This window comes from Petaurus breviceps, unplaced genomic scaffold (genome assembly GCF_028583685.1).
Source record: "Petaurus breviceps papuanus isolate PSGF00001 unplaced genomic scaffold, PetGlider_PUasm1.0 490, whole genome shotgun sequence".
NCBI lineage: Eukaryota > Metazoa > Chordata > Mammalia > Diprotodontia > Petauridae > Petaurus > Petaurus breviceps.
In genome coordinates, this window is record NW_027186352.1 from 11,304,139 (window position 1) to 11,328,281 (window position 24,143).

The window sequence follows — 24,143 nt, forward strand, 5'->3', positions numbered from 1 at the left end:
TAAGATCTTGTTTGATAAAACTTCACTGTTCGATAATCTCATCAGCGTCAAAAGCCAAACCTTTTTTTTTTCCCATAGAAAATACTTGTTTCAACTGGGTAGAGTTGAGACCCTAGCTGGCCTCAGGTCACTCTTTAATTTTTTTTTTTAATTAAAAAAAAATTTTTTTTGAGGGGGAAGGCAGAGTAATGGGGGTTAAGTGATTTGCCCGAGGTCACACAGTAGTAGTAAATCTGTCAAGTGTCTGAGGTCAAATTTGAACTCAGGTCCTCCTGACTCCAGGATTGATGCTGTGTTCACTGTGCCACCTGACTGCCCTCAGGAGTGATCTTTAAGGGAGAAGGACAGAATGACAAGGTGGAGGAAACTCCATTGTGACATCTAAGAGATCTGTGAAGAGCCTGGTTGGATTTGAGAGTGAGGAAAATGCTCTCCTTTGGTCGCATTTCCTGCTCTCTGATCCTTGCCGCCTAGCCTAGCCGACCTGTCCTTAGTTCAAGCAGAGCCCTCAGGGATAAATGGATGGAGCTTCCTTCCCCAGGAGTGAAAGCTGCTCTAGGGGATTGTGGTCAAATTGGAACTCCTCTAGCCCCAGTTCATTACCCTTATCCAATGTTAATGGGATTTAAGATCTTCCCCGACCCATTAATGGACCTCAAGTGAGACCCTTTAAGGGAAGCTTGCTTGTAGGAAGGCTTTCACACCTTTTGCTAATTTCTAATTAGGCTCTGAGTCACAGGGATTGTGATGCCTCTGGCTCTGAGAAGTGTATATATACTTAAGGATCTTGTGATTCCCTGGTCGAATTTCTGAGTGGCAGTATGTTCAGAGCTTCTCAGATGTAAAAGTTGTCTCAATCCAGGGATGTGTGTAAAGTGTAAAGCAATATTGCTTTGATTCAGGCAGTCAGAGCCCTGTCTGTTGGTCTTTATTTCCCTGTATTTTCTTTGTATTTTCTCTGAAGTTTAGGGTGCTGTCTTTTCCCCTGAACTAGTGAATGTAATTAAAAAAGATTGTTGACCCCTTAAACAGCTAACATTCGTAGTAAAGCAGATCTAAGAACTTGTGCTAGCAGCCATCCTGGGTGTGGATGCCAGTGTGGATGCCGCTACACCTGACCTTCAGTCAATCCCTGTTAACAGACCTTTATTGAGTTCCTGGTATCGACTTGGTACCTGGCATTAGATGCCCTGGAGGAAATGGACAGCTCTGTCCCTGCATTTCTATTTTGGGCTGAGCCAGACTCAGGTCAGTTTCACAGTCTGGGTTCAGTATAGGAAGGAGATAATCCACTCTGAGATCATGAAATAGTTAACAAAACATGATTACTCAACCATACCAGGGATGAGGATATTTAACAAGGAGAAGCCTTGAGATAATGCATCTTCTCCTGAGCCTCCTGAGTCCTCCCTGGGACCCTGGAGCTCCTGTAGCCGGAGCCTCTAGTAGTCTCCCAGCCCACTAAGTCTCAGGGATGTTCTCATGTTATCAGTAACTTTTAAAGGAAAAATTAGCCTGACTTGCCTGGGGGGGGGGGGGCGCGATTAGGCTGTTATTCCTGCTGTAACTTGAATGCTTAGTGTTTCTTTGAGGAGATAGCACATGGATGTGACAAACCAATCCCTGTACCATGTGGGACAGACTGAGCCAGGCCAGTGGTGTTAAATGTGCAGGCTTCCCTGAGTGTAGGACAGCTTCCAGAGGGAGACTTAGCAGAGAGACCATGACTTGAGCTGCTCTGGGAAGGGAGGAGGAAGAAGGGGGCCTTCAGGGTACATGTTTCCCTTGTGTCACTTCTCATCAGGGCTGACCTTGATGTGATGGTCTTTTTACCAGGAGCCTTTTTTTCCTTCTTTAATAATTGAGCTATTTAATTTATTTTTTATAAAATTCTTTTAAAATTTCAAGTTCCAAATTCTTGTCCTCCCCCTTTCCCCTGCCCATTAAAAAGGCATTTACTATATCAGTTATACATGTAAAGTTATGCAAAACGCATTTCCATATTGGCCATATTGAAAAAAAAAAAGAAAAAAGCAAGAGAAATAAAGTGAAAAAAATTACCTCAATTTGTACCCCTAGTTCCTCTCTCTGGAGGGGGACAGCATTTTTCATCATGAATCCTTTTTACTAGGTCTTCTTAACCTGGACTCTGTGAACTTAAAAAAAAAACTTTCAATATAATTAGTTTTCTTTGTAATACTTTGTAATTTATGCCTTTAAAAAGTTATCATGAAAGGAGTCTAAGAAACTTGACTGCCTAAGGGGTGCTGGACCTCAGAGGAAGGTTAAGAACCCCTGATTTAGATGGTACCCAAAGCCCAAAGAGGTGGGCAGTCTGGAGAGGACCAGCTCTGGCCCTGCTGCTTGTCAGCCCCTGACCAGCCTCCTGGAAGCACAGCAGCACTCTCAGTCTCCTCATCTGTGTTTGACCCTCACTTTTGAAAAGGACCAATGGCATCATGCTCCTTGAATTTCATGTAAATTAGATTGAAGTGAGGCAGAGTTGCAAAAAGTCATCAGCTTTACTCTTTCCTCCAGAATCATGGGAAGTCCAGTGGTGGGACAAAAGTCAAGGTGACTGACGATGTCCTGGGATGCAGGGGATGCCCCTGGCCACACTCCACAGCGCCTGCTTCAGCCACCCTCGTGGCCTTTGCCACAAATTGCTCTCATCGGCCCATTCTGCTGGGGAAAGGCTTCAGGTGCTGGCGGCTAACCAGTGGGCTTGAGGTCTGTCAGTTATCCTCACCCTGGTTTAACCCTTGTGCTGAGAAGGCTGACTGGGGTGTAGCCACTGTCAGTGCTAAAGCTCCTTGGAACCTCGGTGAGAGACCTCCTCTCTGCCAAGGTGCTAACAATGTCTGTCTTGCTCAGTTTGCCACATGTTGTTAGATGGGAAAGGCCTTTGAAGACTAAGATGTGCTACAGCTGTGTAAGAAGTTTCACTTCATTGAGCCATATTTGTGACAGATTTGTGGTTGTTAAAAAATGAATGTCCATATCAGAATTTGAAACTGCTTATTCTCTGAGGAAATGCTTTTTCTCATTATTTTGGAGTGTTTAAGGAAAGTATCATTTCTTTTGAAAAAGAAACCAAATTGTGTGAAAGGAAATCAATTGTGATGGTTTTTGGCTTGTATTCACATCCCTTTACAAATATTTAAATACTGTAATATGCTATAGATTATATGTCACTTGTTGGCTGTACTAAAAAAAAATCCCTAAAGGAATGTGAGTACATAGGCTATTTATGCAGAAGAGATTGTTAATTATTTTTTATCTTTAGGCAAAATTGGGATACTCTGATGTTACTGGAATTGACTACTCTCCTTTGGCAATACAGCTTTCTGAAAGAATAATAGAAAAGGAAGGTTTACCTAACATTAAGTTACAGGTAATTTTATTATTATTAATGGTTAAAAAAAAAAGGAAAGCATTTATATATTCATCAGCCCCCTTTTCATATACTACATTCCTTTAAATGCACATGTAGTTGTTTCAGACTCAGTTACAAACGATATGACTTGAAATCAGTGTGCACATCACAGCAAGGACATGGTTTGGAGGAAAATATTTGTCCTTTTGGAAAAAGTCTTAAGTAAATTATGTGTAATTCTGGCGGCAAGGCTGGTAGAGGAAGAAGTCAGAGACCTACAGAATCAAATCCACAGGATCCTGAGGCCTTTGACTCAGTTTTTCTGCTGCTGATCCAGGGAAGCTGAGTATCTTTGCTGCTATTTGTTAGTCATTTCTTTCCTTAATGGCTTTGTGATTTTGTTTGAAGTGCTCTAAATTGTCAGATTAATGGACATGTTCCTAAGAGAAAGTTTATTGGTAACTTTTTGTTTTTATACCAGTCATTTCCTGATATACTCATTTTCTTCCTCCAAATCATTGAATATACCCACATAACCAAATAGGCAGCCAACAACAAAGCCCACATCTGTGAGGAGGTACAGCATCCTGTCCTTCGTGTAGGAGGAGGTGTGGGAGATGTTTTGTTCTTTGTTTGTTAGGACCAAAATCGGCCATTAGGATTTTCCAGTTTGACTGCCGTTTACTGTTTTTATTTTTTATTTTTATTTTTTAGATTTTTCTTTTTGTTTTTTGGAGGGGGGAAGGTAGGGCAATTGGGGTTAAGTGACTTGCCCAAAGTCACATGGCTAGTTTTGTGTTAAGTGTCTGAGGCCGGATTTGAACTCAGGTCCTCCTGACTCCAGGGCCAATGCTTTTTACTGTTTTTAAATTGTCATTTTACACATTGTTTTCCTGGTTTTCCATATTTCACTGCATCAGTTCATAGAAATCTTTCAGGTGTTTCCAAATTCTTTAGCCATCCTTTTTATTGCATAGTAGTATTCTATTTTACTTACATACAAAGCTTGTTCAACCCTTTCCTAGATGACGTGTACCTACTTTATTGGCAGGTTTTTTGCTACCAAAAAAGCAAACTCATTTTCATATGTAACTGCAGTAACACAATTCAAAGCCAAATGTAGGTGACTTGAGTATTTGTCTATGCAGAATTACTTTATCCATTTTATATAAATAATGGAGTTGACTAACATTGACTTTTAAAAGGGTGTACTTTATCATCTAGACCAGTATTAAGCTCTACTTAGAATTGCAAGATTTACAACTAGAAGGAGCCTTGGAAGATCCTGTTGCAGTTTAATTTTACAGATGAGGAAAAGGAGGCTTAGAGAACAGTCCATTATCCCAGTAGTGTGATGAGGACAGCTGTAATTTGAGCCCATTTTGTCAGATCATAGAGTGAGGTTTAGGTCTAGATGGGACCTTGGACATCCTGTGACTCTAAAAGCAAGTGTTCTCACTACAGATTAATAAGGTACAAAAAATGAAGGAGAAATTTATTTCTTAGCTTGAATTCTGAAAAGCAGAGTGTTCCTCAATGTGTTTTCATTCCTTATGGTTTGCAAACTCGTTCACTTATTTCTTTAAACTGTGTAACCAGTGAGTATTATCACAAATGGTTAAATGAAGCCAAGGAAGCTTTTGATTTCCCATATCTGCTGTTGCTTCATGAGCCAGAATTAGAATTTGGGGGTTTTTGTCTTAGTGTTCTATTGTGGCCGAATCTTGTAGTTTTCATTTTGGAAAGTAAGCCTAAACTTGTTTAAGCCCAACACACTTTTTAGTAGACCAGGTCTGTGGTCCTCACATGATTCACTTTACTTTTAGTAGGACACCTGGCTTTGTTCTGGTTATATCTTCTCAAATTGGTAGAGTTTCGGAGTCAGCATGAATCTGCTTCTGAGGTCTGGCTCACAGAAACTAATCTGATCTTCTAGAAGCTGTTTAGTATTTCAAAGAAGCCTTTAACATTTTAATACAAAGTGTTTTGTAAAAGTAAAATGTAATGAGGATTAACTGATTAATTCTTTCCACAGTATTCTTTGTAGTTGATTTATCTAAGTCCAAGAAAAGATTTGTGTTCATCATCATTACACAAATATTTATTTTTTATTTAGGTGGAAGACTTTTTGAATCCTTCCACCAAACTATCCGGATTTCATATTTGCATTGACAAAGGAACCTTTGATGCCATAAGCCTGAATCCTGACAGTGCATCTGAGAAGAGGAGGCAGTATGTGAAATCTCTCTCCAGGGCATTACAAGATAAAGGCTTCTTTCTCATCACTTCTTGTAACTGGACCAAGGATGAGCTGCTGGATGAGTTCAGTGAAGGTAAACGGTCCATATGCAATTTTAAATATAGTCTTCCAAAGGTCAGTGGCATGGAAACATCTTCTTTTCTAGTGGTCTATAACTTTCCTGTTGGTGTGCAGCATGGTTCCAGGCTAACAGTGCTGATGTGTGGCTCAGAGTGTGGCCCAGTTCATTAGGCGGGCAAGCCCCTTAGTCACAAGGCAGCACAAAGGCATATGCAAGGGAGGGCATAGAGCTCTTTGTAAGCTTTGAAGTCAAATCGCCCACCCTTCATTAAGCACTCACAGGTGCCAGGCACTGCGCTTCGTGCTGATACAGAGAAAGGTAATACAAGAGACAGTCCTGCTCTCAAGGAGGATGAATTGGATATAGTCTCAGGGAAGGCACTTGCATTGAGGAAGGTCAGGAAAGGTTCTTGCAGAAGCTGAGATTTTGTCTCAGACTTTTAGGAAGATAGGAGGTGGAGATGAGAGGGGAAAGACTTACAGACATGGAGGGCAGCCAGTACAGATGACTGGAGCTAGGGGAGGAAGTGTCTTCCTGGAGGCCAATGTTCCTGGATCTCTGATTGTATAGAAGAGCGAGGTGTAAGAAGATGGGAGTGTGGGAGTGGGGCAGGAGTGGCCAGATCATGAGTGCTTTGAAAGTCAAGCAGAAGGTTGATTCTGGAGGTGATGGGGAGCCACTGAAGTAGACTGAATAGGGAGGGGGGACTTGGGCATTAGGGGGGTCACTTTGACAGCTCATTAGAGTAGGGAGAGGTTTGAGGCAGGTGGACTCCCCAGCAGCTGTTACAGTAGTCCAGGTGTGCCAAGCATGAGGGGGGAGGGCCCGGTCTGGGGGGAGGGCACTGTCAGAGGACAGAAGATGGGTCTGGGGGAGTGAAAAGAGGAGGAGTGGGGGAAGACCCCAAGGCCGTCAGGAGCTCTGGTGTCTGGGACGGGGGCGCCCTCAACAGGAACAGGGAAGGTTGGAGATTCTCTGAAGAGATGAGCCTGAAACACAGCCTCCATGCCCTCGGCCTTCTCTTGTCTTCCCCAGATAATAGAATGAATAAGTGAGTGTTCTGTGCTCTTGAGGGCGTTCCTCTTTCACTGACCCCGATGGCTTAGAGAAGAACGGAGGTGTCAGGGGACTTTGTTCTTATTCTGCTCTCGGTGTTTATAGAGTGGTAGCAATGATGTCAGTGCTGCCCAGGATGTTACTTTAGGAGGAAATGACAATGTTCTCCTGTCACTCTTACGTGGCCATTTCTCGTCACAGAGAGACAAGGTGAACACACGTAGGCATTCACGTGCATGTGAGTGCATGCCCTTGGCATGGTGCCTGCTCTGTGATAGGCCTGAAGGCAGGAAGAGCTGAGTTCAAATCCAGCCTCAGACACTTCCTAGCTGGGTAACCCTGGGGGATCACTTGACCTCTATTTGCCTCAGTTTTCGCATCTGTAAAGTAGGGATAATAATAGCACCTGTGTCACAGGCTTATTACAAGGATCAAATGGGATCATATTTCTCAACTACTGAGGACAGTACCCAGCACACAGTAGGTGCTCTATAAATGTTAGCTGTCATTATTATTAGTGGAATAACTGGTGTCTCTTACCTATATTCTCCTTTCTCTGCTTATCCCAAGAGCGCCTCATTTCAGGCCTTCCTCAGGCCTTGGTTCTGGCCCCCTGCCTTTGGTCTCCTTGTCCTAAGCTATTCCCTGCTCCTGTGACTCTTCCCAGGGTTGGGTTCCCATGGTGCAGTCATCCCGGCCTCCTGGAGCCCTGCACTGCCCTGATCTCCACTGGAGGCCTCCATGCTTGGAAGGCTCTCATGGCTTCCAGGGCTCGAGGACCTTCCCAGAAGAGCTGGTTTCTGCTTTGTCTGTGTTCTTCACACTTTCTGCTGCTTGACACTGCTTTGTTTTCTCTCTGTCACTCTGTGTGGCTCATTAGCACAGAGCCTGGCACCTCGTTGGTGCCCCCCGTTCCTCCACAGTTTGTGCAGGCCTTTCTTTCTGACCTTGAGTCCCTGGGCCCTGCCTCCTGGCAGCTCAGGGGGAGAAATGCTGAGAGGCAAGGGAGCCAGAGACCATCATCTCACTCAGCGGAGCGTCTGAGGGTCTCAGAGTAGACAGTCTGCAGCAGCTTTGCCCAAAGTGATTCTCTGTGCCTGGTGAGGAGTGTGTGTGTGTGTGTGTGTGTGTGTGTGTGTGTGTGTGTGTGTGTGAGGGTGCGTGTGTGTGTGCATGCATGTGCTTATGTGTGCCTGTGCGCATGCACACATGTGTGTTCACACATGTGTATGTCTACGTGCCCAAAGGAACGATCAGAGCTCTTAAGGCTTACAGAATTGTCTTTGCAGTGCTGTTGTAGCAGCAGAAATTGTTCTTCCGCCTGCTCACTCACTTTGCATGGGATTTTTTCAGGCTTCTGCAGACTCACCCTTCTTGACACTTCCGGTGCATTCCTCCATTCCCTTCACCCCCTGCACTCGCTTCAGCTCTTCTCCAGTTGATGAGTCCTCCTGAGTTTCTTGGCCACTGCAAAGAAAGCTGCTGTCAGTATTTCTTTACAGGTCTTTGCTCTCTTTGGCGGGGTGTAGGCCTAGTAGGGGCCGGGCTATGCAGAGCACAGCCTAGCAGCTCCATGGCAGAGTTCCAGATGTGCTGGAGATATATCTTCCCTGCTTACTATGGGGGGAATATTGTGAGAAGGGAAAATGTAATAGCTGTAAAATTCCTTTGGAAACGTATTCAGTTAGTACAGATTGTATTTGTTCTTGGTCATTTTTGTCTTGGACACATTCTCGGGGAAGCTACGCTTTTTTGGGGGCATCTTTGGCTTTTCTTTAGTTTTCTCTTTAGATCAGTTGTCCTCTTTATTGTATGGGCTGGGGGTGGGTGGCAGGCTGTGCTTTTCAGGTATGTAGCTGAAGGACCACATAGGTGACCTTGGAGTTCTGAACTCACCCTGAAAGTGAAATCCTGGGAGAACACAAACCACCTGCTGTTGCAGTATAGGTTGGCCTGTGCACCCTTCCTCCTTCAAGTCAAGATGGTTTTCCTTTGGGTAATAAAGTGCTAGCCCCAGGGGCTGACTTAACAAGGACCTTTTGTATCTAGTCCATGACTCTCAGGTGCCAAGTGCTGGAACCTGGCTTTTGGACATGTTTGAAGCTCGACCTGGGAGCTCCCGGCTTTGCTGCTGTTGTGTATAAGTGACTTGTTTCTCCCAGCCTTAAGATTTGCTGTGATGCCCGTTGGGACCACCTGGTAGCAGCTCTTTTCCCCCTTCATCATGGCATTTAAAATAAATACTCGACATTCCTGCTGCCTAGTTGAGTGCCTTTAAGAAGTGCATTGAATAAAGGCTTTGTAGATGCTAGGTTTTAGGCTTGTCTAGCTTTTAATCATTTTGACAGGCACAGTGACAAGCAGAGATGTTAGAGAGCTCTGCTCTGCCTCTGAAGACATGCATGTGTTTGCCCCAGTGTTTTGAAAGTGGTCTTTGGAGCTCCACACAGGATGCTGGAAGAGTGTGTGGCAGTAAATCCTGCGTCAGGCTCTCCTCACAGCCACCTCAGGATTCTTGTCCCAAGCTTTGCACCCCTATGAAGGGCTCTGGTTTTCTCTCTGTTTATAACTGTTACTCAGAGTTACTACAGTGAATCTGCCTTCATTGTCTTGTTTTTCAAGGTGCGTCTTCTTTTTCCCCTGACTGAGGAGGAGGAAGTAGGCCCCGCATCCTCCTTTTACAGCATTTGTGAGTTCGAGCTGCTCAGCTTGGTGCTGGCTGATGACGTGGAAGGTGGAGTCAAGGGAAAACCCTGGGGTGGTGTGGACGGAGCTCCCTTTCCTCCCAGTTGAATGATCCTTTGCCCATTAGGTCATTTCATTGGAAAGATTGCAAGGTGCCTTGTGTGGTTGGTTACCAGCAGATAGCACGATGGCTGGTTGGTTTTTGGTTTTCTCTCGTTGGTGTGCAGCATCCAATTCCAGAAAGCTACTCAGAATGCACGGAACATCCGTCGTGGGCTTTAGAATGAGGTTTTTCCTTAGCCTGGTTGTTCCTCTCCTCCACCAAACTTACTTCTTTGGTTTCCATATCTGCTGAGTTATGCTTGTTTTCTAAGCTTTGTCTCCTTCTGTGTTTCAAAACTTGTGGGAGAAAGATCAAGTGAGATGGGTTATAATGAGAATGCAGGGAACTGAAGATGGGTGAATGTCTGAACCCAGATGCTGACTTTCTGCCCTTTCTTTGCCCTGGCCAGTTTACAGTTTTGGAGCCGGGCATGGTAGCATCAGGATGTATAATAAAGGCTCCCTGGCAAGGTGCTGGGTAGAATCACCTACCTTTGTAAAGAATGGGTCAGTGGAGTGCTGACCTGATGCCCCTGTGTCAAGGTAAGAGCCATCCCTAATGGAAACTTAATTCTGTCCTACAGGATTTGAAATTCTGGAAGAACTGCCAACACCCACGTTTACCTTTGGAGGGAGATCTGGAAACAGCGTAACAGCATTAGTTTTCCAAAAAAAGTGAGATCTTTCTCTGGACAAATCAGTTTCCTTTTGAGAAGCCTGAATGTCTCATTCATTCTGACAGAGATAGACACGTGGGCAGATCATTCCCGAGGACGCGGCAAATAGAGGGCGGCATCTACCAAATGCTTGCGTTGGGGCCGTGAGGAATCCTGGGCCCACAAGGGGCTGCTTTGGAGAGGCTGACAGAGAATCATTCTGCACATATTTTATATTTGAAATGTACATATTTTCTTTGATTAAAACAAGTCTGTGTAATTGCTGGACAATTTAAAATGCAAATGCAGTAAAGTAACTGTAATTTTAATTCTCTGTCTTGGTGTGATTTTTGAACACTGCTATTGACCAAAGCTCCATTTCAGGTTTAGAATTAAAAAAAAATATGTTGTTTTTGTTTTTTATTGGACTCTTGGAATTATAGCCAGTGAAGATCACCATTTCACTTTAATTTAGGATTTCTGTGTTTTTCCTACAATAAACTACCTTTCAGTGGTATCTGGCATATAAACGGTAGCTCAGCAGTACTTCGCATTTCTAAAGCTCTCGAGGGTTTACAAAGTGAGTCTCAGAGACACTGTAGGCCCTCATGCCGTGCTGGGTGGAGGCTGCTCCTGCCTTGTAATAGGTACATCAGGACAGACCTTAGGGAGCGCCTCTTGCCCTCAGAACTTCAAGTCTGATGGGGGAAGCAGAAACATCCCTAGATGTCAAAGCTCTGAAGATGGCGCTTCGTCAGTGGCATTCCCTCCACTGCTGCAGATTGCAGCCCGTTTCTACCGCCGGGCTTTTTTTTTAGCTTTACCGTGATTTCCCTCACAATGTGCCCTCCAGACCTTGCTTGTTTGGGCTTCACGGGAGAGCCCGCCTGTCGATTGCCAGGCTCTTTGAGAAGCCTTTCCAGTGTGGGCAGGCCCTGCAGGATTTGTTCTCCTGGTGGAGCCTTCAAAACCAGAGTGTGATCTCCGTGACTCAGTGGTGGGAGTGCTGTGGCCATGTTGGCAGGCTCTGTCCCCTCCTGGCTCACCTCGCTTGCTATGGTTTCTTTCTTCCAGCTTTTTTTTCTGGAGGGGAGAGGGCAGGGCAATTGGGATTGAGTGACTTGCCCAGGGTCACACGGCTAGTAAGTGTGTCGATTGTCTGAGGCCGCATTTGAACTCAGGTCCTCCTGAGTCCAGGGCTGGTGCTCTATTCCCTGTGCCACCTAGCCACCCCATCTTCCAGCTTTTCTAAGAAGGCGATGAATAGGGTGGGATGAAAAGCCCAATTGTTGGGGGCCAGATTAGCAAGAGAAGGTGATAGCGGAGCTGAGGGCCCTGGTGTCTGGAGGTGGGGCACTCTGTCACCATCTGAGGAAGAGCTGAACTCCTTTTGAATGGCTGCAATTTTGGGAACATGTGAGAGTACTTCATAAAACAAACCATGATAATTCATTTGGCAGATATTACCCTGCAAAGAGCCGACAGTGAGTCAGCTTCAAATTGCATCCTTTCTGCAGCTTTAGGAAATTTGCTTTGTTTCTTTTTTCCTATGAGCATTGAAGTTTACCACTGAGAGGACATTGCTTGCTTTGCTTCTATGGTCAATATGAAGACTAATAACTCTCCCCTTAGTGTTCAGCTTGTTGGTGAGGGAAGTGTGGAGGGGAGATAATCTGGCCAAGACACAGTTCTTGTCATCATATACTTTCCCTGTCCCCGCCCCGCCCCCCCCAAACCCCCCAGACTTTCCTGGCTTGGAAAAGCAGTTATGGTCAGTGTTGCAAAAAAGGAACTAAGGAAACTGTAGGAGCATTTTTGAAAATTTGATGAATGTATTTAAATTCAGCAAGCATCTATTAAATGCCTAATCTGTGTCTGGGACTGGAACTGCCAAGGTAAAATAGCAAAATGGGCCCTGACATGAAGGCACTTTCCTTCTCCTGGGGCTGGGAGGTGGAGCACATCCCCAGGTGGGCCTGGGGAAGCCCCTGGTTGGGCAGCCGAGCAGATGCTGTTTGCCATGCCCGCCCTATGTGCTGGGGGTACAAAGAAAGGCCCTAAGCCCCTCAGTGAGGAAATCCCCTCTGCTAACGCAGGCCATCATTTTCTGTGCAGCTTATGGCCTGGGAGAGCTGCCTACAATTGCCCTGAGAGTTCACTGAGAGGTAAAGCGATGGCCTCGTTATGTAGTCAGGATGTGGCAGAGGTGGCAGGACTCAGGCCTCATCTCCATCCCCCTCCTGGGCAGCAGCTGCGCTAATGCAGAGGACGAAGAGCCCTCCATGGGTACCCTGCCACCATCCACACCTCTCCCCTTGTGCTGCTCCTGCCTCATTTCAGGGACTGAGATACTGAACAACTTGGGAGGGAGGCACTGTCAGAAGGATCTTGTGCCCTTGAGCTGATGAGCCTTGAAAGAAGCCAGTGATGATGGACAAGGGTGATAGAAGAGTGTTTACAGGGCTTGGGGAGGGCTGCCTGTCCAGGTGGGAAGTGGCCTTGACAGAGGGCAGGAATGTGAGTAAAGTTTGTCGAGGCTGAAGGGCTAGAGGTGCCAAAGAAGGAACTGCTGTCCTGGAGGTAACGGAGCCAGGGAAGGACCTGGTCAGACTTGTACTTGAGGAGGATTATTGTGTGGAGCATGGGTTAGAGAGAAGAGGATCTGGAAACAGGAGGGCCCAGTTGGGTTAGGTGAGGATGGGAAGGGGGCTGGGGATCGGGAATCGGCAACACCTGATAGCTGGCGGGGTTTGGGAGGCGAAGGGAGAGGAGAACAAAGACCAGTCTGAGGCTCAGACCCGGGAAATTGTGGAAGAGCAGTGGTGCCCTTGATTAATGGAAATATTAAGAGGAGGGATGTTGGGTTTAGGGGACAGAGAATAAATTTCATTTTAGATAAGTTGAATGACATTTAGGTGGAAATGTGGCTCAGGAGAGAGAGTGAGAAGGAAGGGCTAGATATGTCGATTTGAGGGTCAGCTGCTTGAAGATGATCCTTTCAGGTCAGAGAGAGGGAGTATGGATAGAAAAGGGGCCCCTTTCATGTCCTCATGCTTCTCAGTGGGACCTACCTGGCCATCGGGAGCAATGCAAAGGAGACCCTGAGAGGAACTGGAAGCTAGAAGGAGCAAGGAACGGGAAAGAATAGACAATGGATGGGGTGGTGGGGTTGGTCTGAGAGCAGGGACAAAAGGTAGAGAGAAGTTAAGAGGGCTGATAAAAGGTGATGGGACTGAGCCTTTACGGGATGCTTGGTGAAGATCGAGACCTGGTACTTGGAAGCCACATTTGGAGGGGCTGAGGCATTGGAAGAAGTGCAGATGACTTTTTCTAGGAATTCGGCTCTGAACGGGAACAGAGATACTGAGGATTCTGGGGTGAAAGGCTAGCAAGGTCAAGGGGACTGTTACCTCTGGGCCATGTAGCCAGCTGCATAAATAGACCAAAGTGACAGACATACTCTGATCTTTACTGAGTGTTATTAAGGAGAACTTCCTTGGCTTTCAGACGCAGAAGCAGAACAATGAAACACAGACTTTCTTGCTGTTTACAACTGTTGGCATATTTTCCATCTTAAAGCTCCAGTTCCAAGTACTGGTTCTCTCCAGCACCCTCTTCGGCCGCTCTTGGTCCCTGGCTGTCACGGTCTGTGCATGGGACATGGTGTCCCAGAGGCACCCTTGGTGACATGAGACAAAGGAGCAGGAAAAGGCAGTCCTCATCTCTTCTTACCAGATGAATCCAGCTGCAAAGCAGGCCGGAGGGGGTCAGAGCTGAGCACTGGGAAGCTTCACAAAATGGGATCCAAAAATGAACACTTTGAAATCACACCAAAAGCCATTGAAAACCTGGCCAGTCAGTGTCCCACAGTTACTAAGATGTAAGGCATAAAGCAGACACCCTTGTTATTAAAGTCTGGACATTGTTAGATCAACTAACTGGGTGTGTAAGTTCGTGGAAGGAATGATAGAGTATTCCTGGCAGCAGCAATTTTTGTGGTGTGAATGCCGCTTTCTATGGAGAAGGAGTTGGAATTGTAATTTTATTTCATCAAAAGAAGCTCTCATTTGGGGGGAACTTGTTTGAAATGCAAACGAGGCTCTTCCATGGGACTTTACAGAATTGTTGCTTTTCATTATGATGTTTCTGCTGCCTAACAGGCTGCTTCTGTGTTCAGGAAGTGCCTATGCAAGTCCGAGGGGATCTGAGCCCTCAATGGGCGAGCCACACCAATTAACAAATAGAAAGTTGTCAGAACATTTTGTTTTAAGCCAGGTGCACAAGCCAGAGCTGCGTTTAGAGGCGAGCATTTGTGCAGCTGAGAATCCAACCTGACACTGACCTTGGCAGCTTCACTGAAGCCATTTTAAAATAACGACAGTCTGCCCTTGATCGATTTTTCCCTGATTGTTATAGGCTTGAATTTGCTTTTCTTTGTCATCTGCGACGTGTAATCTGTTTATTTCTCTTTGCATCATACGTAGTTTGATACAAACACAAGTTGTTCTCTGCATATATGGTATGTTTGAATTCCTGGAATAAAAAAAATTAGTACAATACTGCAAATCTCTACTGAAGGAAAATGACATGCAAAGAGAGCCCTTAGAAACCGACAATTTTTAAGGACTGATATCAATAATTACGTTTTCTTTGGCATCAGAAATGCTTTCCTCCAATTGGTATGCAAAGAATAGTTTACTCCATTCTACGTTAATAGAAACTTTGTTTTACATGTTCTTAGCTTTAATATCTGTCTATATGTCTATCTATCTATCCATCCATCTATCTCTGTCTGTCTGTCTGTCTATCTATCTATCTATCCATCCATCTGTCTATTTATCTATCTGTGTCTATCTATCCATCTGTGTATCTTCCCATCTATCTTTAGAGTCCCACAGTGAAAATAAGAGCAAAGACTGGAAAACCAGCTGGTGTCCAGGCCAGTACCATCATGCCCCGAGGAGACAGACCTGGGTTTGATTTCTTGCCTCTGGCTTTGCGGGTGGAATATGGCAGAGACAGCATTCTGCTTCGGAGGAGGAGGGGTAAGGGGAGGGAAAGAGAGAGAGAGAGCGCCAACCAGCAGATGCCTTGTGTTCCACAATCAATGTCCCTTTGGCTAATTAAGGAGGGGTGTTGATGGGATCTGAAAGGAGTCCTGTCTAGTACACTTCACCAGAAGAATGGGGCCCCTGACCTCGGACTTTAGTGTGTGGGAGGTGAGGCACTGGGAAGGTTGGAGGACAATTGCATAGTGGGAAAAAATGAGGAAATCCTTAGTATTACATTTGCCAAGGGAGGAAGCTGAGGTGGCCCTAATTGAAGAAGGAGCTCATGAGCATGTTTTATTAATAGTTAACAGAAGAAAATTAATGCTAATTTATTCTTCATATACACCATGCAATTTGTTAGGAAGGTAGAAGAATGGTTTGGAATTCCTTGTTCAGTTGATGGATCCCTGTGTTAGAGGCATAGAAATGAAGCTCTACATGAAGGCCGCAAACGGCCAGGCAGACCCACAGGCTCTGAATGAGCCGGGCACACAATAGACCTAGGAGAGCCCAAGAAGAGAAGCCTAATGAACGCTCTGCCTGGGACCTTCGAAAATCCCCGTAGTGTTGTGGAAAGATCATTCATCTCCAGCTTAGATGTCCAGAAGAGATCCAGGAGCTCGGAAAGGAGGGGGTGCCGGCCTCACAAACTGTAGAACGCATTAGGCCGCATCATTAAAACTGCCCCAATAGGGGAACCTGCATTTGTCAGCCTCATGCACTCTCAGGCTTGGCAGCCAGGAGGCAGCCCCACTAGAAAAGATGGCGGTAATTCTCAAGACCCTGGAACTGGAAGGAAACTTCAGAGACTAAGATATATGGGCAGCGGGAATGTACGTTGTCATGCTGAAGGATACCATTGTTAAAAGGACTCGGGAACAAGTGTATGGAAGGGCCCATGGTGCCGTCAGGTGCTCAAGCACAACTTCGTGTAGCAGTCTGCCAGCGACACAAAGTCGGAATAAGTTCCTGTGAGGTGCATGTTTGATTTTTCTGAATGATTTTACTATCGCCAATTTTAATAAGCATCTTGGCAAATTATTTTTTATTGTGTTTGAGAGGCAGTTGTATATAGCATGGGGTGTAGGAAGCCAGCCAGATCTAGTTCAGGCCCCCCTTGACACTTACGGGCTGAGTGACCCTGCAGGATGGTGTAGTCTCTTGCACCTTAATGATTTAAGGAAAAAGACAACTGAGAAACAAATCCTAAAGAGCAGTTTTCTCAGATCCTTAGAACTTTCCGTGTGTTGAACTCACTGAGTCAGGAGTAAAGACGTCCCAGCCCGATCAATGGGTGTGAGATGATCCCTGTTACTTCTTACAAGGGACAGGAGGCTGGATTCCTTTCTGAGCCGGGTCACATCCAGTAACATCTCTCTCTTCCTCTAAAATGGTGCCAGCCATTTCTAGGGCTTCTCTTGGTTCTGAGTCTTAGAACCACACCCGGCTCAATGTGGTAAAAAATCTGCAAGCTGGACTTGAAGCTTTTCCAAGCTAGGTGGTGCTGTAGATAGAACAATGGCCATCGAGTCAGGAAGACCTGAGTTCAAGTCTAACCTCAGACGTTTACTGGCTGTGTGACCCTGGCCAAGTCACTTTTGTGTTTGTCTCAGTTTCCTCATCTGTAATGAGCTGGAGAAGGAAATGACAGGTAAACCCTTCCAGCATCTTTGCCAAGAAAACCCCAAACGGGGTCACAAAGATTTGAATATCATTGAACAACATCAACAACAAAACAAGGGCTTGCCAGAGCTTGTCTCCCATCAGCATAACCTCCTTAGGCCCAGGGCAACCAGCAGACTCGCTGAGGCCCAGGAGCCCAGCTGCAGAGGGAGAGGCCCTGGGAACGGAAGGAACTCCTACAGGAGATGGAGTTAGCCTGGGTCCAGCCTGGCTCCTTCCCCTGGTGGCCTCTCTGGGTGACCCTGTGCAAGCCAGATAAATGAGCTCCATGACCAGGGCAGAGCCTGGAGACTGAGTGTCAGAGAAGGCTCCCTGATATATGTGGGGGGGGCGGGGGGCCCCCCAAAACTCCTCACTGGGCACAGCTGATCCTGCTGAAATCACAGATCTGTTCAGATGCTCCAAGCTGAGCAGAACTCCTGGTGGCTGTTTTTTTAATGAATGTTGCTTGGCCAGAATTTTCTTACATGTTAATGAAAGGTTGGCCCTTGCAAAGGCATGCAGGCCTCCTGCTATCTGGTGTTGAGGATCCTGACTGAAAACAATGTGGGTGATTCTTGTTGCCTTTCACTCATAACCTCGAATCAGCCTGATTGGTGTGAGGTGGAGACTTGGAAAGAGTTTGCAGTCCAAGAGTCTGAAATGGAGTCCTGCTCTGTAACTACTTTTGTGGCCTCGGGCTGAGTCTGTCCGATGATCTCTAAGACTCTTCCCCATTTGCAGTCCTGCAATCTTAGGCAGAAGGTGGCAGGGGTTTTATACCATAAAGATGAGTGGTGGGTTCTGCTCCCACTTCGCCTCCTACCACAGTTTGATCATGGTGGGAAAGGACCTCAGAGAAGAAGTTCAAACCCCATATCATATTTTCTCTTCAACATACTTTATGTTGGAAATGTAAACAAAAAATAACTTTTAATTTTTATTACTGCAAGTACCCTGTATCCAGGTAGCATAATGAAGATATTTAGTAGCATGTATATTATAGATAAATCATTAACTCTGGAAAAAGAGAATGTTTATTTGACTTACATTCATTAATTTTTCCCTTGGCAGATTTGCCTGCCTAACTAGACTAATATTAATGTTCATTTTCATTTTCTGAGCAAGGCAAGGAAAGGTGGCCCAGGAATGTGGATGGGTAAAAGCCAGCTAGGGAGGAAAGTCCATCTACTTATGAAAGGCTAAGAATTTAGTATTCCTGAGTGAACATGAAGGGAGCTGAGCAACAGACTGAAAAATACTGTAAGGCCTGGTGGAAAGTCAAGGTGAGAGGGAGAAAGGGAGAAAAGCCAAGTCCACCATTGTGAGTTGTGTGTGTACACAGGTGACCTGTTCCAGGAGATGTGAGGAAATGGTTCCCAGCCCTTGGTTAAGGTGAGAGACAAAGGCATGACTGATCAGAGTAGAGGAACTGAGAGTGGGGAATTCCAAGATTTAGGGCCAGAGAGAAGCATCAAATTAGATTTTGCAAAGAGCAGCCCTTTCCTTTTACATACATACTAGGAAATGGTATACATCCACAAGACAAGCCAGCCAGCCTAGCTGGGGCAGCAGAGCCCCTGGAAGGGAGAAGGGAGGCAAATCAAACCCCTGCTGACACCATGGCTGCTCTCTTTCTGAAGATCCAAGTGGAGACAGCCCAAGACTGAACTCCAGAGCCTTGGGAACAGTCATTGTGCTGGGAAGCGGCCCCTGGCTCCTGCAAGGGCTACGGCGCCCAGCTGCTGAAGACCCAGCAAAGCAAGGGCCCCTGCCAGAGTCCTCAGCCCAGCCAAATGGCTCAACATGAAAAACTGATAGGAAACAACAGGAAGAAGCATCCTGACCATCTGCTTTGCTGGGGGCCCTTCTAAGGCCCAGAGGACCTTCCTGTGGGATGTGTGGCATGTGAGCTCCCTGAGGACAGGGGCTGTCTGACTGTTTGTTCTGTTTGTGCCCCCAGAGGTTAGTGCACTCAGTACAGTGAGGCTTCTTACCCTGGGCCATGTGGCCTGATTTAAAAAATATTTTGGTAAGTTTGGCATTTTGGTATAATTGGTTTCCTTTGCCATCCATTGTATTTTATTTTATACATTAGAAACATGATCCTCAGACTAGGTTCCCAGGTTTCTCCAGACTGCTCAGGGGGTCCAGGACTCAAAAGGTAGAGAAGTCTGTTTTAATGGAGAGAAGGAAGAGGAGGAGCTCCCCAAAAAGGCCAAAGGACTAGGTCTCTGAAGAGACTTTTGTGGATTCACAGGGAGCTTGGCAATCTACTTACCTGAAAAAGGGTCTATATCTGAAAGATATATATAAGAGGGGAGGGATATACATATACAAAAATATAGCAGCTCTTTTTGTGGTGGCAAAGAATTGGAAGTCGAAGGAATGACCATCTGTTGGGGAATGGCTGAACAAGTTGTGGTATATGATCGAAATGGAAGAATTATTATTGTGCTATAAGGAAAGACAAGCAGGATGATTTCAGAAAAACCTGGAAAGACTTACATAAACAGATGCGTGGCGAAGTGAACAGAACCAAGAGAATGTTGTACATGGTTTTTTTTGTGGTTTTCTGACTAGGTAAAAGAGGCCATTAAGGACAAGATGGGGATGGCATGGCTGGGCAGATAGTCCATCTGTCCAGCCGAACGAAATCTTTGGGTTTTAGTGGATTGCAAGCCTACTCTAAGTCAACAGCCACAAGATCTCCTGGAAGCTTAGACAGGAGCAGCTGCATAAATGTGAATCTCACTGCCCTCTGCCCTAACCAGCACACACTCCAGAGCAGTCTGTATAGGCCTGGCTGCCATGATTCAGGAAGGACATCGGTCAGCTAGAGATTGTCCAGAAGACTGACTGCTGGCTTGGGGAAAGCCCTCGAGTCTGTGTTGCTGTGGTTTGGGGAAGAGAAGATTCAGGGAGGCCAGGGGAGCCCTCTGAAGGCTACTCTGTTTGGACCTAGAAAGCAGAAATGGGATCAATGGGTGGAAAGTGCAAAAAGGGAGCTGTCTACCAGTGGTTTGGGCTGCCTTGAGAATGTTGGGTTCCCCTTTATTGGAGGTCCTCAAGCAAAGCCTGGACAACCACTTGTTGTACCCTTTGGGTTTATGGGGTGGCGGGGCAGCCTCACTGATCCCTTGCCAGTCTGAAAATCTGTGATTCTGTGAGTGGTCCAGAAGGCTGAAGGAAATCCATGCAAAGGTAGTGTCATCAAAGCCAAGGGAAGGCAGTACCACCATGAGCTGATGGCCATCTGAGAAAAGGCCATTGGAACTCATCATTGACTGGAAAGAGGAGAGAAGTTTCAGCAAAATGGCAGAAACAGAGAGTGAGGGAGTGAGAGGGGTGAGGACCGCAGTGGGCAAAGGCAGTGAGGGGATGGCATTTAAAGAATATAGCAGTGGGAAGGAGAGAGGAGAAAGGAGCTCAGGGCTACGGTAGCACGGAGGAGCCCTGGGGAGGATGTGGTCATGTTGTAAGGGGATGCTGCACAGGAAGGGGTGTGAGGGGAAGCAGCAGCCTTGTTGAGCCATTCAAGTGAATTTTCAGAAGACTGAAGTTTGACTGTTGAAGCACCAACTTTTTAGAAAATCAGTCATGTTTATGGGGAAGGGTAGGGAGAGAGAATAATCATTCATACAGCTCTTACTGTATGCCAGGCACCGTGCTAGGCATCTTACAGCAATCTCATTTGAGCCTCACAATAACCCTGGGAGGGAGGAATTGTTATTATCCCCATTGTACAGATGAGGAAACTGAGGCAGACAGGTGAAGAGACTTGCCCAGAGTCACACAGCTAGGAAGTGTTGGAGGCTGTATTGGAACTCTGGTCTTGTCTCCAGGCCAGGTGCAGCTGCCTATGGGAATCATAAAATATACAGGAAGGGCGGGTGCCCAGGAGGGACGCAGGGGACATTGCTATTTAAAACATCTCCATTCTTAGTACGAGATGAAAAACCACATCAAAATTGTTTTTTTTTTTTAAACATAAGCATTGACTGAAACAATTCCCATAGAATGGGAAGCTGGTGGCATTTTGCTCGCTTCTATCAGGGACTTGTAACGGGGACGTTCTGAAATGTGAAGGCTCCCACTGTCCGAGACAAGGCATCACTTCTGTCAGGGGCCGTCAGAGAATTCAGCAGACGTTTAGGGAGCCCTTGCTGGAGTGAACAGCGAGATCCCCTTTCAGGCCACAAGACTGAATATTGAGGCTCCAGGCCCCGGGGTTTGGGATGGGGGAAGAAGAGAGGGAACCCTGATTAAGCACCTGCTGTTCCTGGGGCACTTGGATCTCATGTGGTCCTCGCAGCTGCTCTGGGAGGTAGATGTCGTCATGTTCCCATTTTATAGCTGTGTATGTACACAGCAGGCAGTATTGATGGGATTCTCCGTGATTGAGCCAGGGATGGCAGGCTCCCAGACTTTGTGGGGGGATGCCTGAAGGAAGAAGCCTTCAGGAAGCTGGTTCGGCCGCTTTTCCTTCCTAGGGCAGGTCAAGCTGGTGACTGTGCTGGTTTAACTTAAGTCTGGCCTCAGAGGTCAGGTGAGGTTTCATTTCACTCCTCTTTGAGGGAGGGAGGTGATCCTGCTCTCTAGGAGGGGTTTAAGTGCGACACAGTCTGATTTCTTGGGAGTCACCACTGCAGGGAGAATTTCCACTGTGGCCTTGTGCCCTGGACTGGGCAGGCAGTCTGCTGAAGCCTCCTTCTCAGAATCATATCTAAATGCACAAAATGAAAATACTTAGGATTACAAAGGAGATCCATTATGTTGAGGAGGTTATCAAATACTTAAGATAAATCACCAAAGTGGCAGAAAGGCTGGATTCTTTTTTTTTTTTTTTTTGCTTTTTGGAGGGCAATTGGGGTTAAGTGACTTGCCCAAAGTCACACCTTTAGTTTTTGTGTTAAATGTCTGAGGCTGGCTTTGAACTCAGGTCCTCCTGACTCCAGGGCCGGTGCTGTATTCACTGTGCCACCTAGCCATCCCTCCGGAGGCTGGATTCTTAGCATCTAGATGTCTCTTCCCCCTTAGACCAATGACTTTGTGCTTCTGCCACCTTCTTTTGGAGAGGCTTAGGAATGTGTGCAGCAGAGTGGCCCCATATCCTCATTGTTGGAGGAGCGGGTGCCCAGTTGTGGGCCGTGCAGGAGGTCCCAGCCCCTCAGCAGTCTTGTGATGCTGTGCCAGTCCCTTAGCTTCTCTGGGTTCATGCACAAAATGCTGTGATTATGCCCTTTTAGCACCCTGGCCTGAGGCCTGTGTGAGGAAGGTGGCTGTGCCTGAAGCTCCCCTGCCGCTGGCTTCCTGCTTCCCCAGAAGCGATACATGGGGACACACAGACATGATACATGTGCATTTAAGGTGGGATGGAAAGGAATCAAATTAGTGGCTGTTCTGAGAGCGTCACAGTTGGCCAGAGCTGGGCCCCGAGGTCCCCTGGCGTCATCGTACAGGGTAGGAGGAGGCCTAGGAAGAGGAAGTGATCTGTGATCCCAGCTCTCGTGGATGGAGGGGCTCAAGCAGGATGCCAGCTCTTCCCATTTCCCCTTTTCAGGCTAATTCAGCATGTTGCCCTTTGAGGCCGTGTGGGACCAGAGAAAGAGGCTGCATTTGACAGCCTTGTTGCCTTCTGTGCCTTCCTCTGTGGTAGCCACCAGCTACCCAGCCCTCCCAGCTCTGAAGCTATAATCCCTGGTCAAGTCACTGAACCTCTGGTCGGCTTCAGTTTCCTCATCTGTAAAATGGGGATCATAATAGCATCCACCTCCCAGGTTACTGTGAGGGTGCTGTGAGATGGTATTTGTAAAGCACTTTGCAAAGCTTTATCATGACTGTTTGTTACACACATTGATACTGTCCATATTTCTTGACAGCACGGGCTTACTTAACCACATTTTTTTGTCTGAATAACTCACAAGTTTATAAGTAAATGTTCAGTCCTGTTTTATTTATTCTTTCTTGGCAATTGGGGTGAAGTGACTTGCCCAGGGTTCCACAGCTGGCCAAATTTGAACTTGAGTCCTCCCGACTCCAGGACTGAGCCCCTAGCTACCTCTTCATGCCAAGGCCTGGGCAGGCTGGGTAGTCATGAGGCAGGCGGAGGGTGTCTTCAGCAGTCCTGGGTTCAGCCCTGCCAGCTGAAGCTGCCCTCCGTTTCCTTCAGAGGCCCAGGCTTTCTTCTTCCCCGCCCACCACACGTGGAGGGCACCACAGCCAAAGTGGGGCTCTGCCCTCCCCAGCTATTCCATTATCTTCCCATCATCAGACATACCTGGCTGAGTCCCAGGGCGGACGGATGGACAGGTGCCTCCGCCTGGTTTTACCAGAAGAGCTCATCGGATTAATTCATGCTCATGACTGCAATGTGTTGGTTTTCCCAGTAAGATATTTTCATCTTAAGAGGTCAAAGGAGTGAATCTAATGGTGAGAGTATGAGTCAGCTCAGTGGGGGAGAGACTTTGGGACAGGCAGGCCTTTCAGAGCTCGAAATAAAAATTCACAGCACACAGGTGCCTGCCTACTGTTTGTACACGGGGATGGCACGGGCCCCCAGAACTCTTGAGATGGTTAAGAAACAAGGAACAGGAAGCAGGGCTCCGAGGCTCAGGCTCATGGGCTAGCCAAGGTCACTTCCTCTGTGAAGGGAGGGGAAGGGAGGCAGACACTTCTTGGGTGGTTGTGTGGCAGGGTCCTGAGTGGCAGGAGAGCAGCTGGGCAGGGCCGGCTGGGCAGTGCTCCTCATTAAGAGATGGGCACCACCACAAGCCTGATGTCAGCCGTGAGCTCCTCCATGATTCCCTTCAGAGAACTTGGGTGCTGTTAGTGATCCTGGATGAACTGTGGGCAGGCCAGGCGGCAGCGGCTGTTTTGTTTTTATTATTTACTTGGTCTTTCTCTTGGAGCACTGCACTGAATTTCTCAGCACATGGGCTACTGATAAGACAATGGAAATGAAGAAAAGGCTGGCTAACTATCAGTCAAGAAACATTTGAGCATCTATGGGCCAAGAGGTGTGCCAAAAGGCGTCCATCCCAATCATATCCAAAACAGTCTGAAAGGAATCAATAAATCATGTCCACTTTCAGGGCAAATTGTTTTTAAAATAGGTCAATAAGCTGCTGGTTGAATTACCTGGTTTTGATTGAAAGCTTTTTCTTTTCTGTCTCTTGTGAAGGTTAGGAACTGCTACAAATATAAAAATTTTAAAAGAAGAGGGAGTGTGGCC

At 46.5% G+C, this 24,143-nt stretch overlaps 1 protein-coding gene across 1 annotated transcript in view; it reads left to right on the forward strand.

The window, feature by feature from the left end:
• Nucleotides 1-10,525, forward strand: part of EEF1AKMT2 (EEF1A lysine methyltransferase 2) — a 125,454-nt gene extending 114,929 nt beyond the window's left edge. The window contains exons 5-7 of the mRNA XM_069101749.1: nucleotides 3,287-3,394; nucleotides 5,493-5,709; nucleotides 10,125-10,525. Of these exons, the coding sequence (XP_068957850.1) occupies nucleotides 3,287-3,394; nucleotides 5,493-5,709; nucleotides 10,125-10,219 (420 nt within the window). The 3' untranslated portion in view covers nucleotides 10,220-10,525. The remainder of the gene's footprint in view (nucleotides 1-3,286; nucleotides 3,395-5,492; nucleotides 5,710-10,124) is intronic.
• The last annotated feature ends 13,618 nt before the right edge of the window (nucleotides 10,526-24,143 follow it).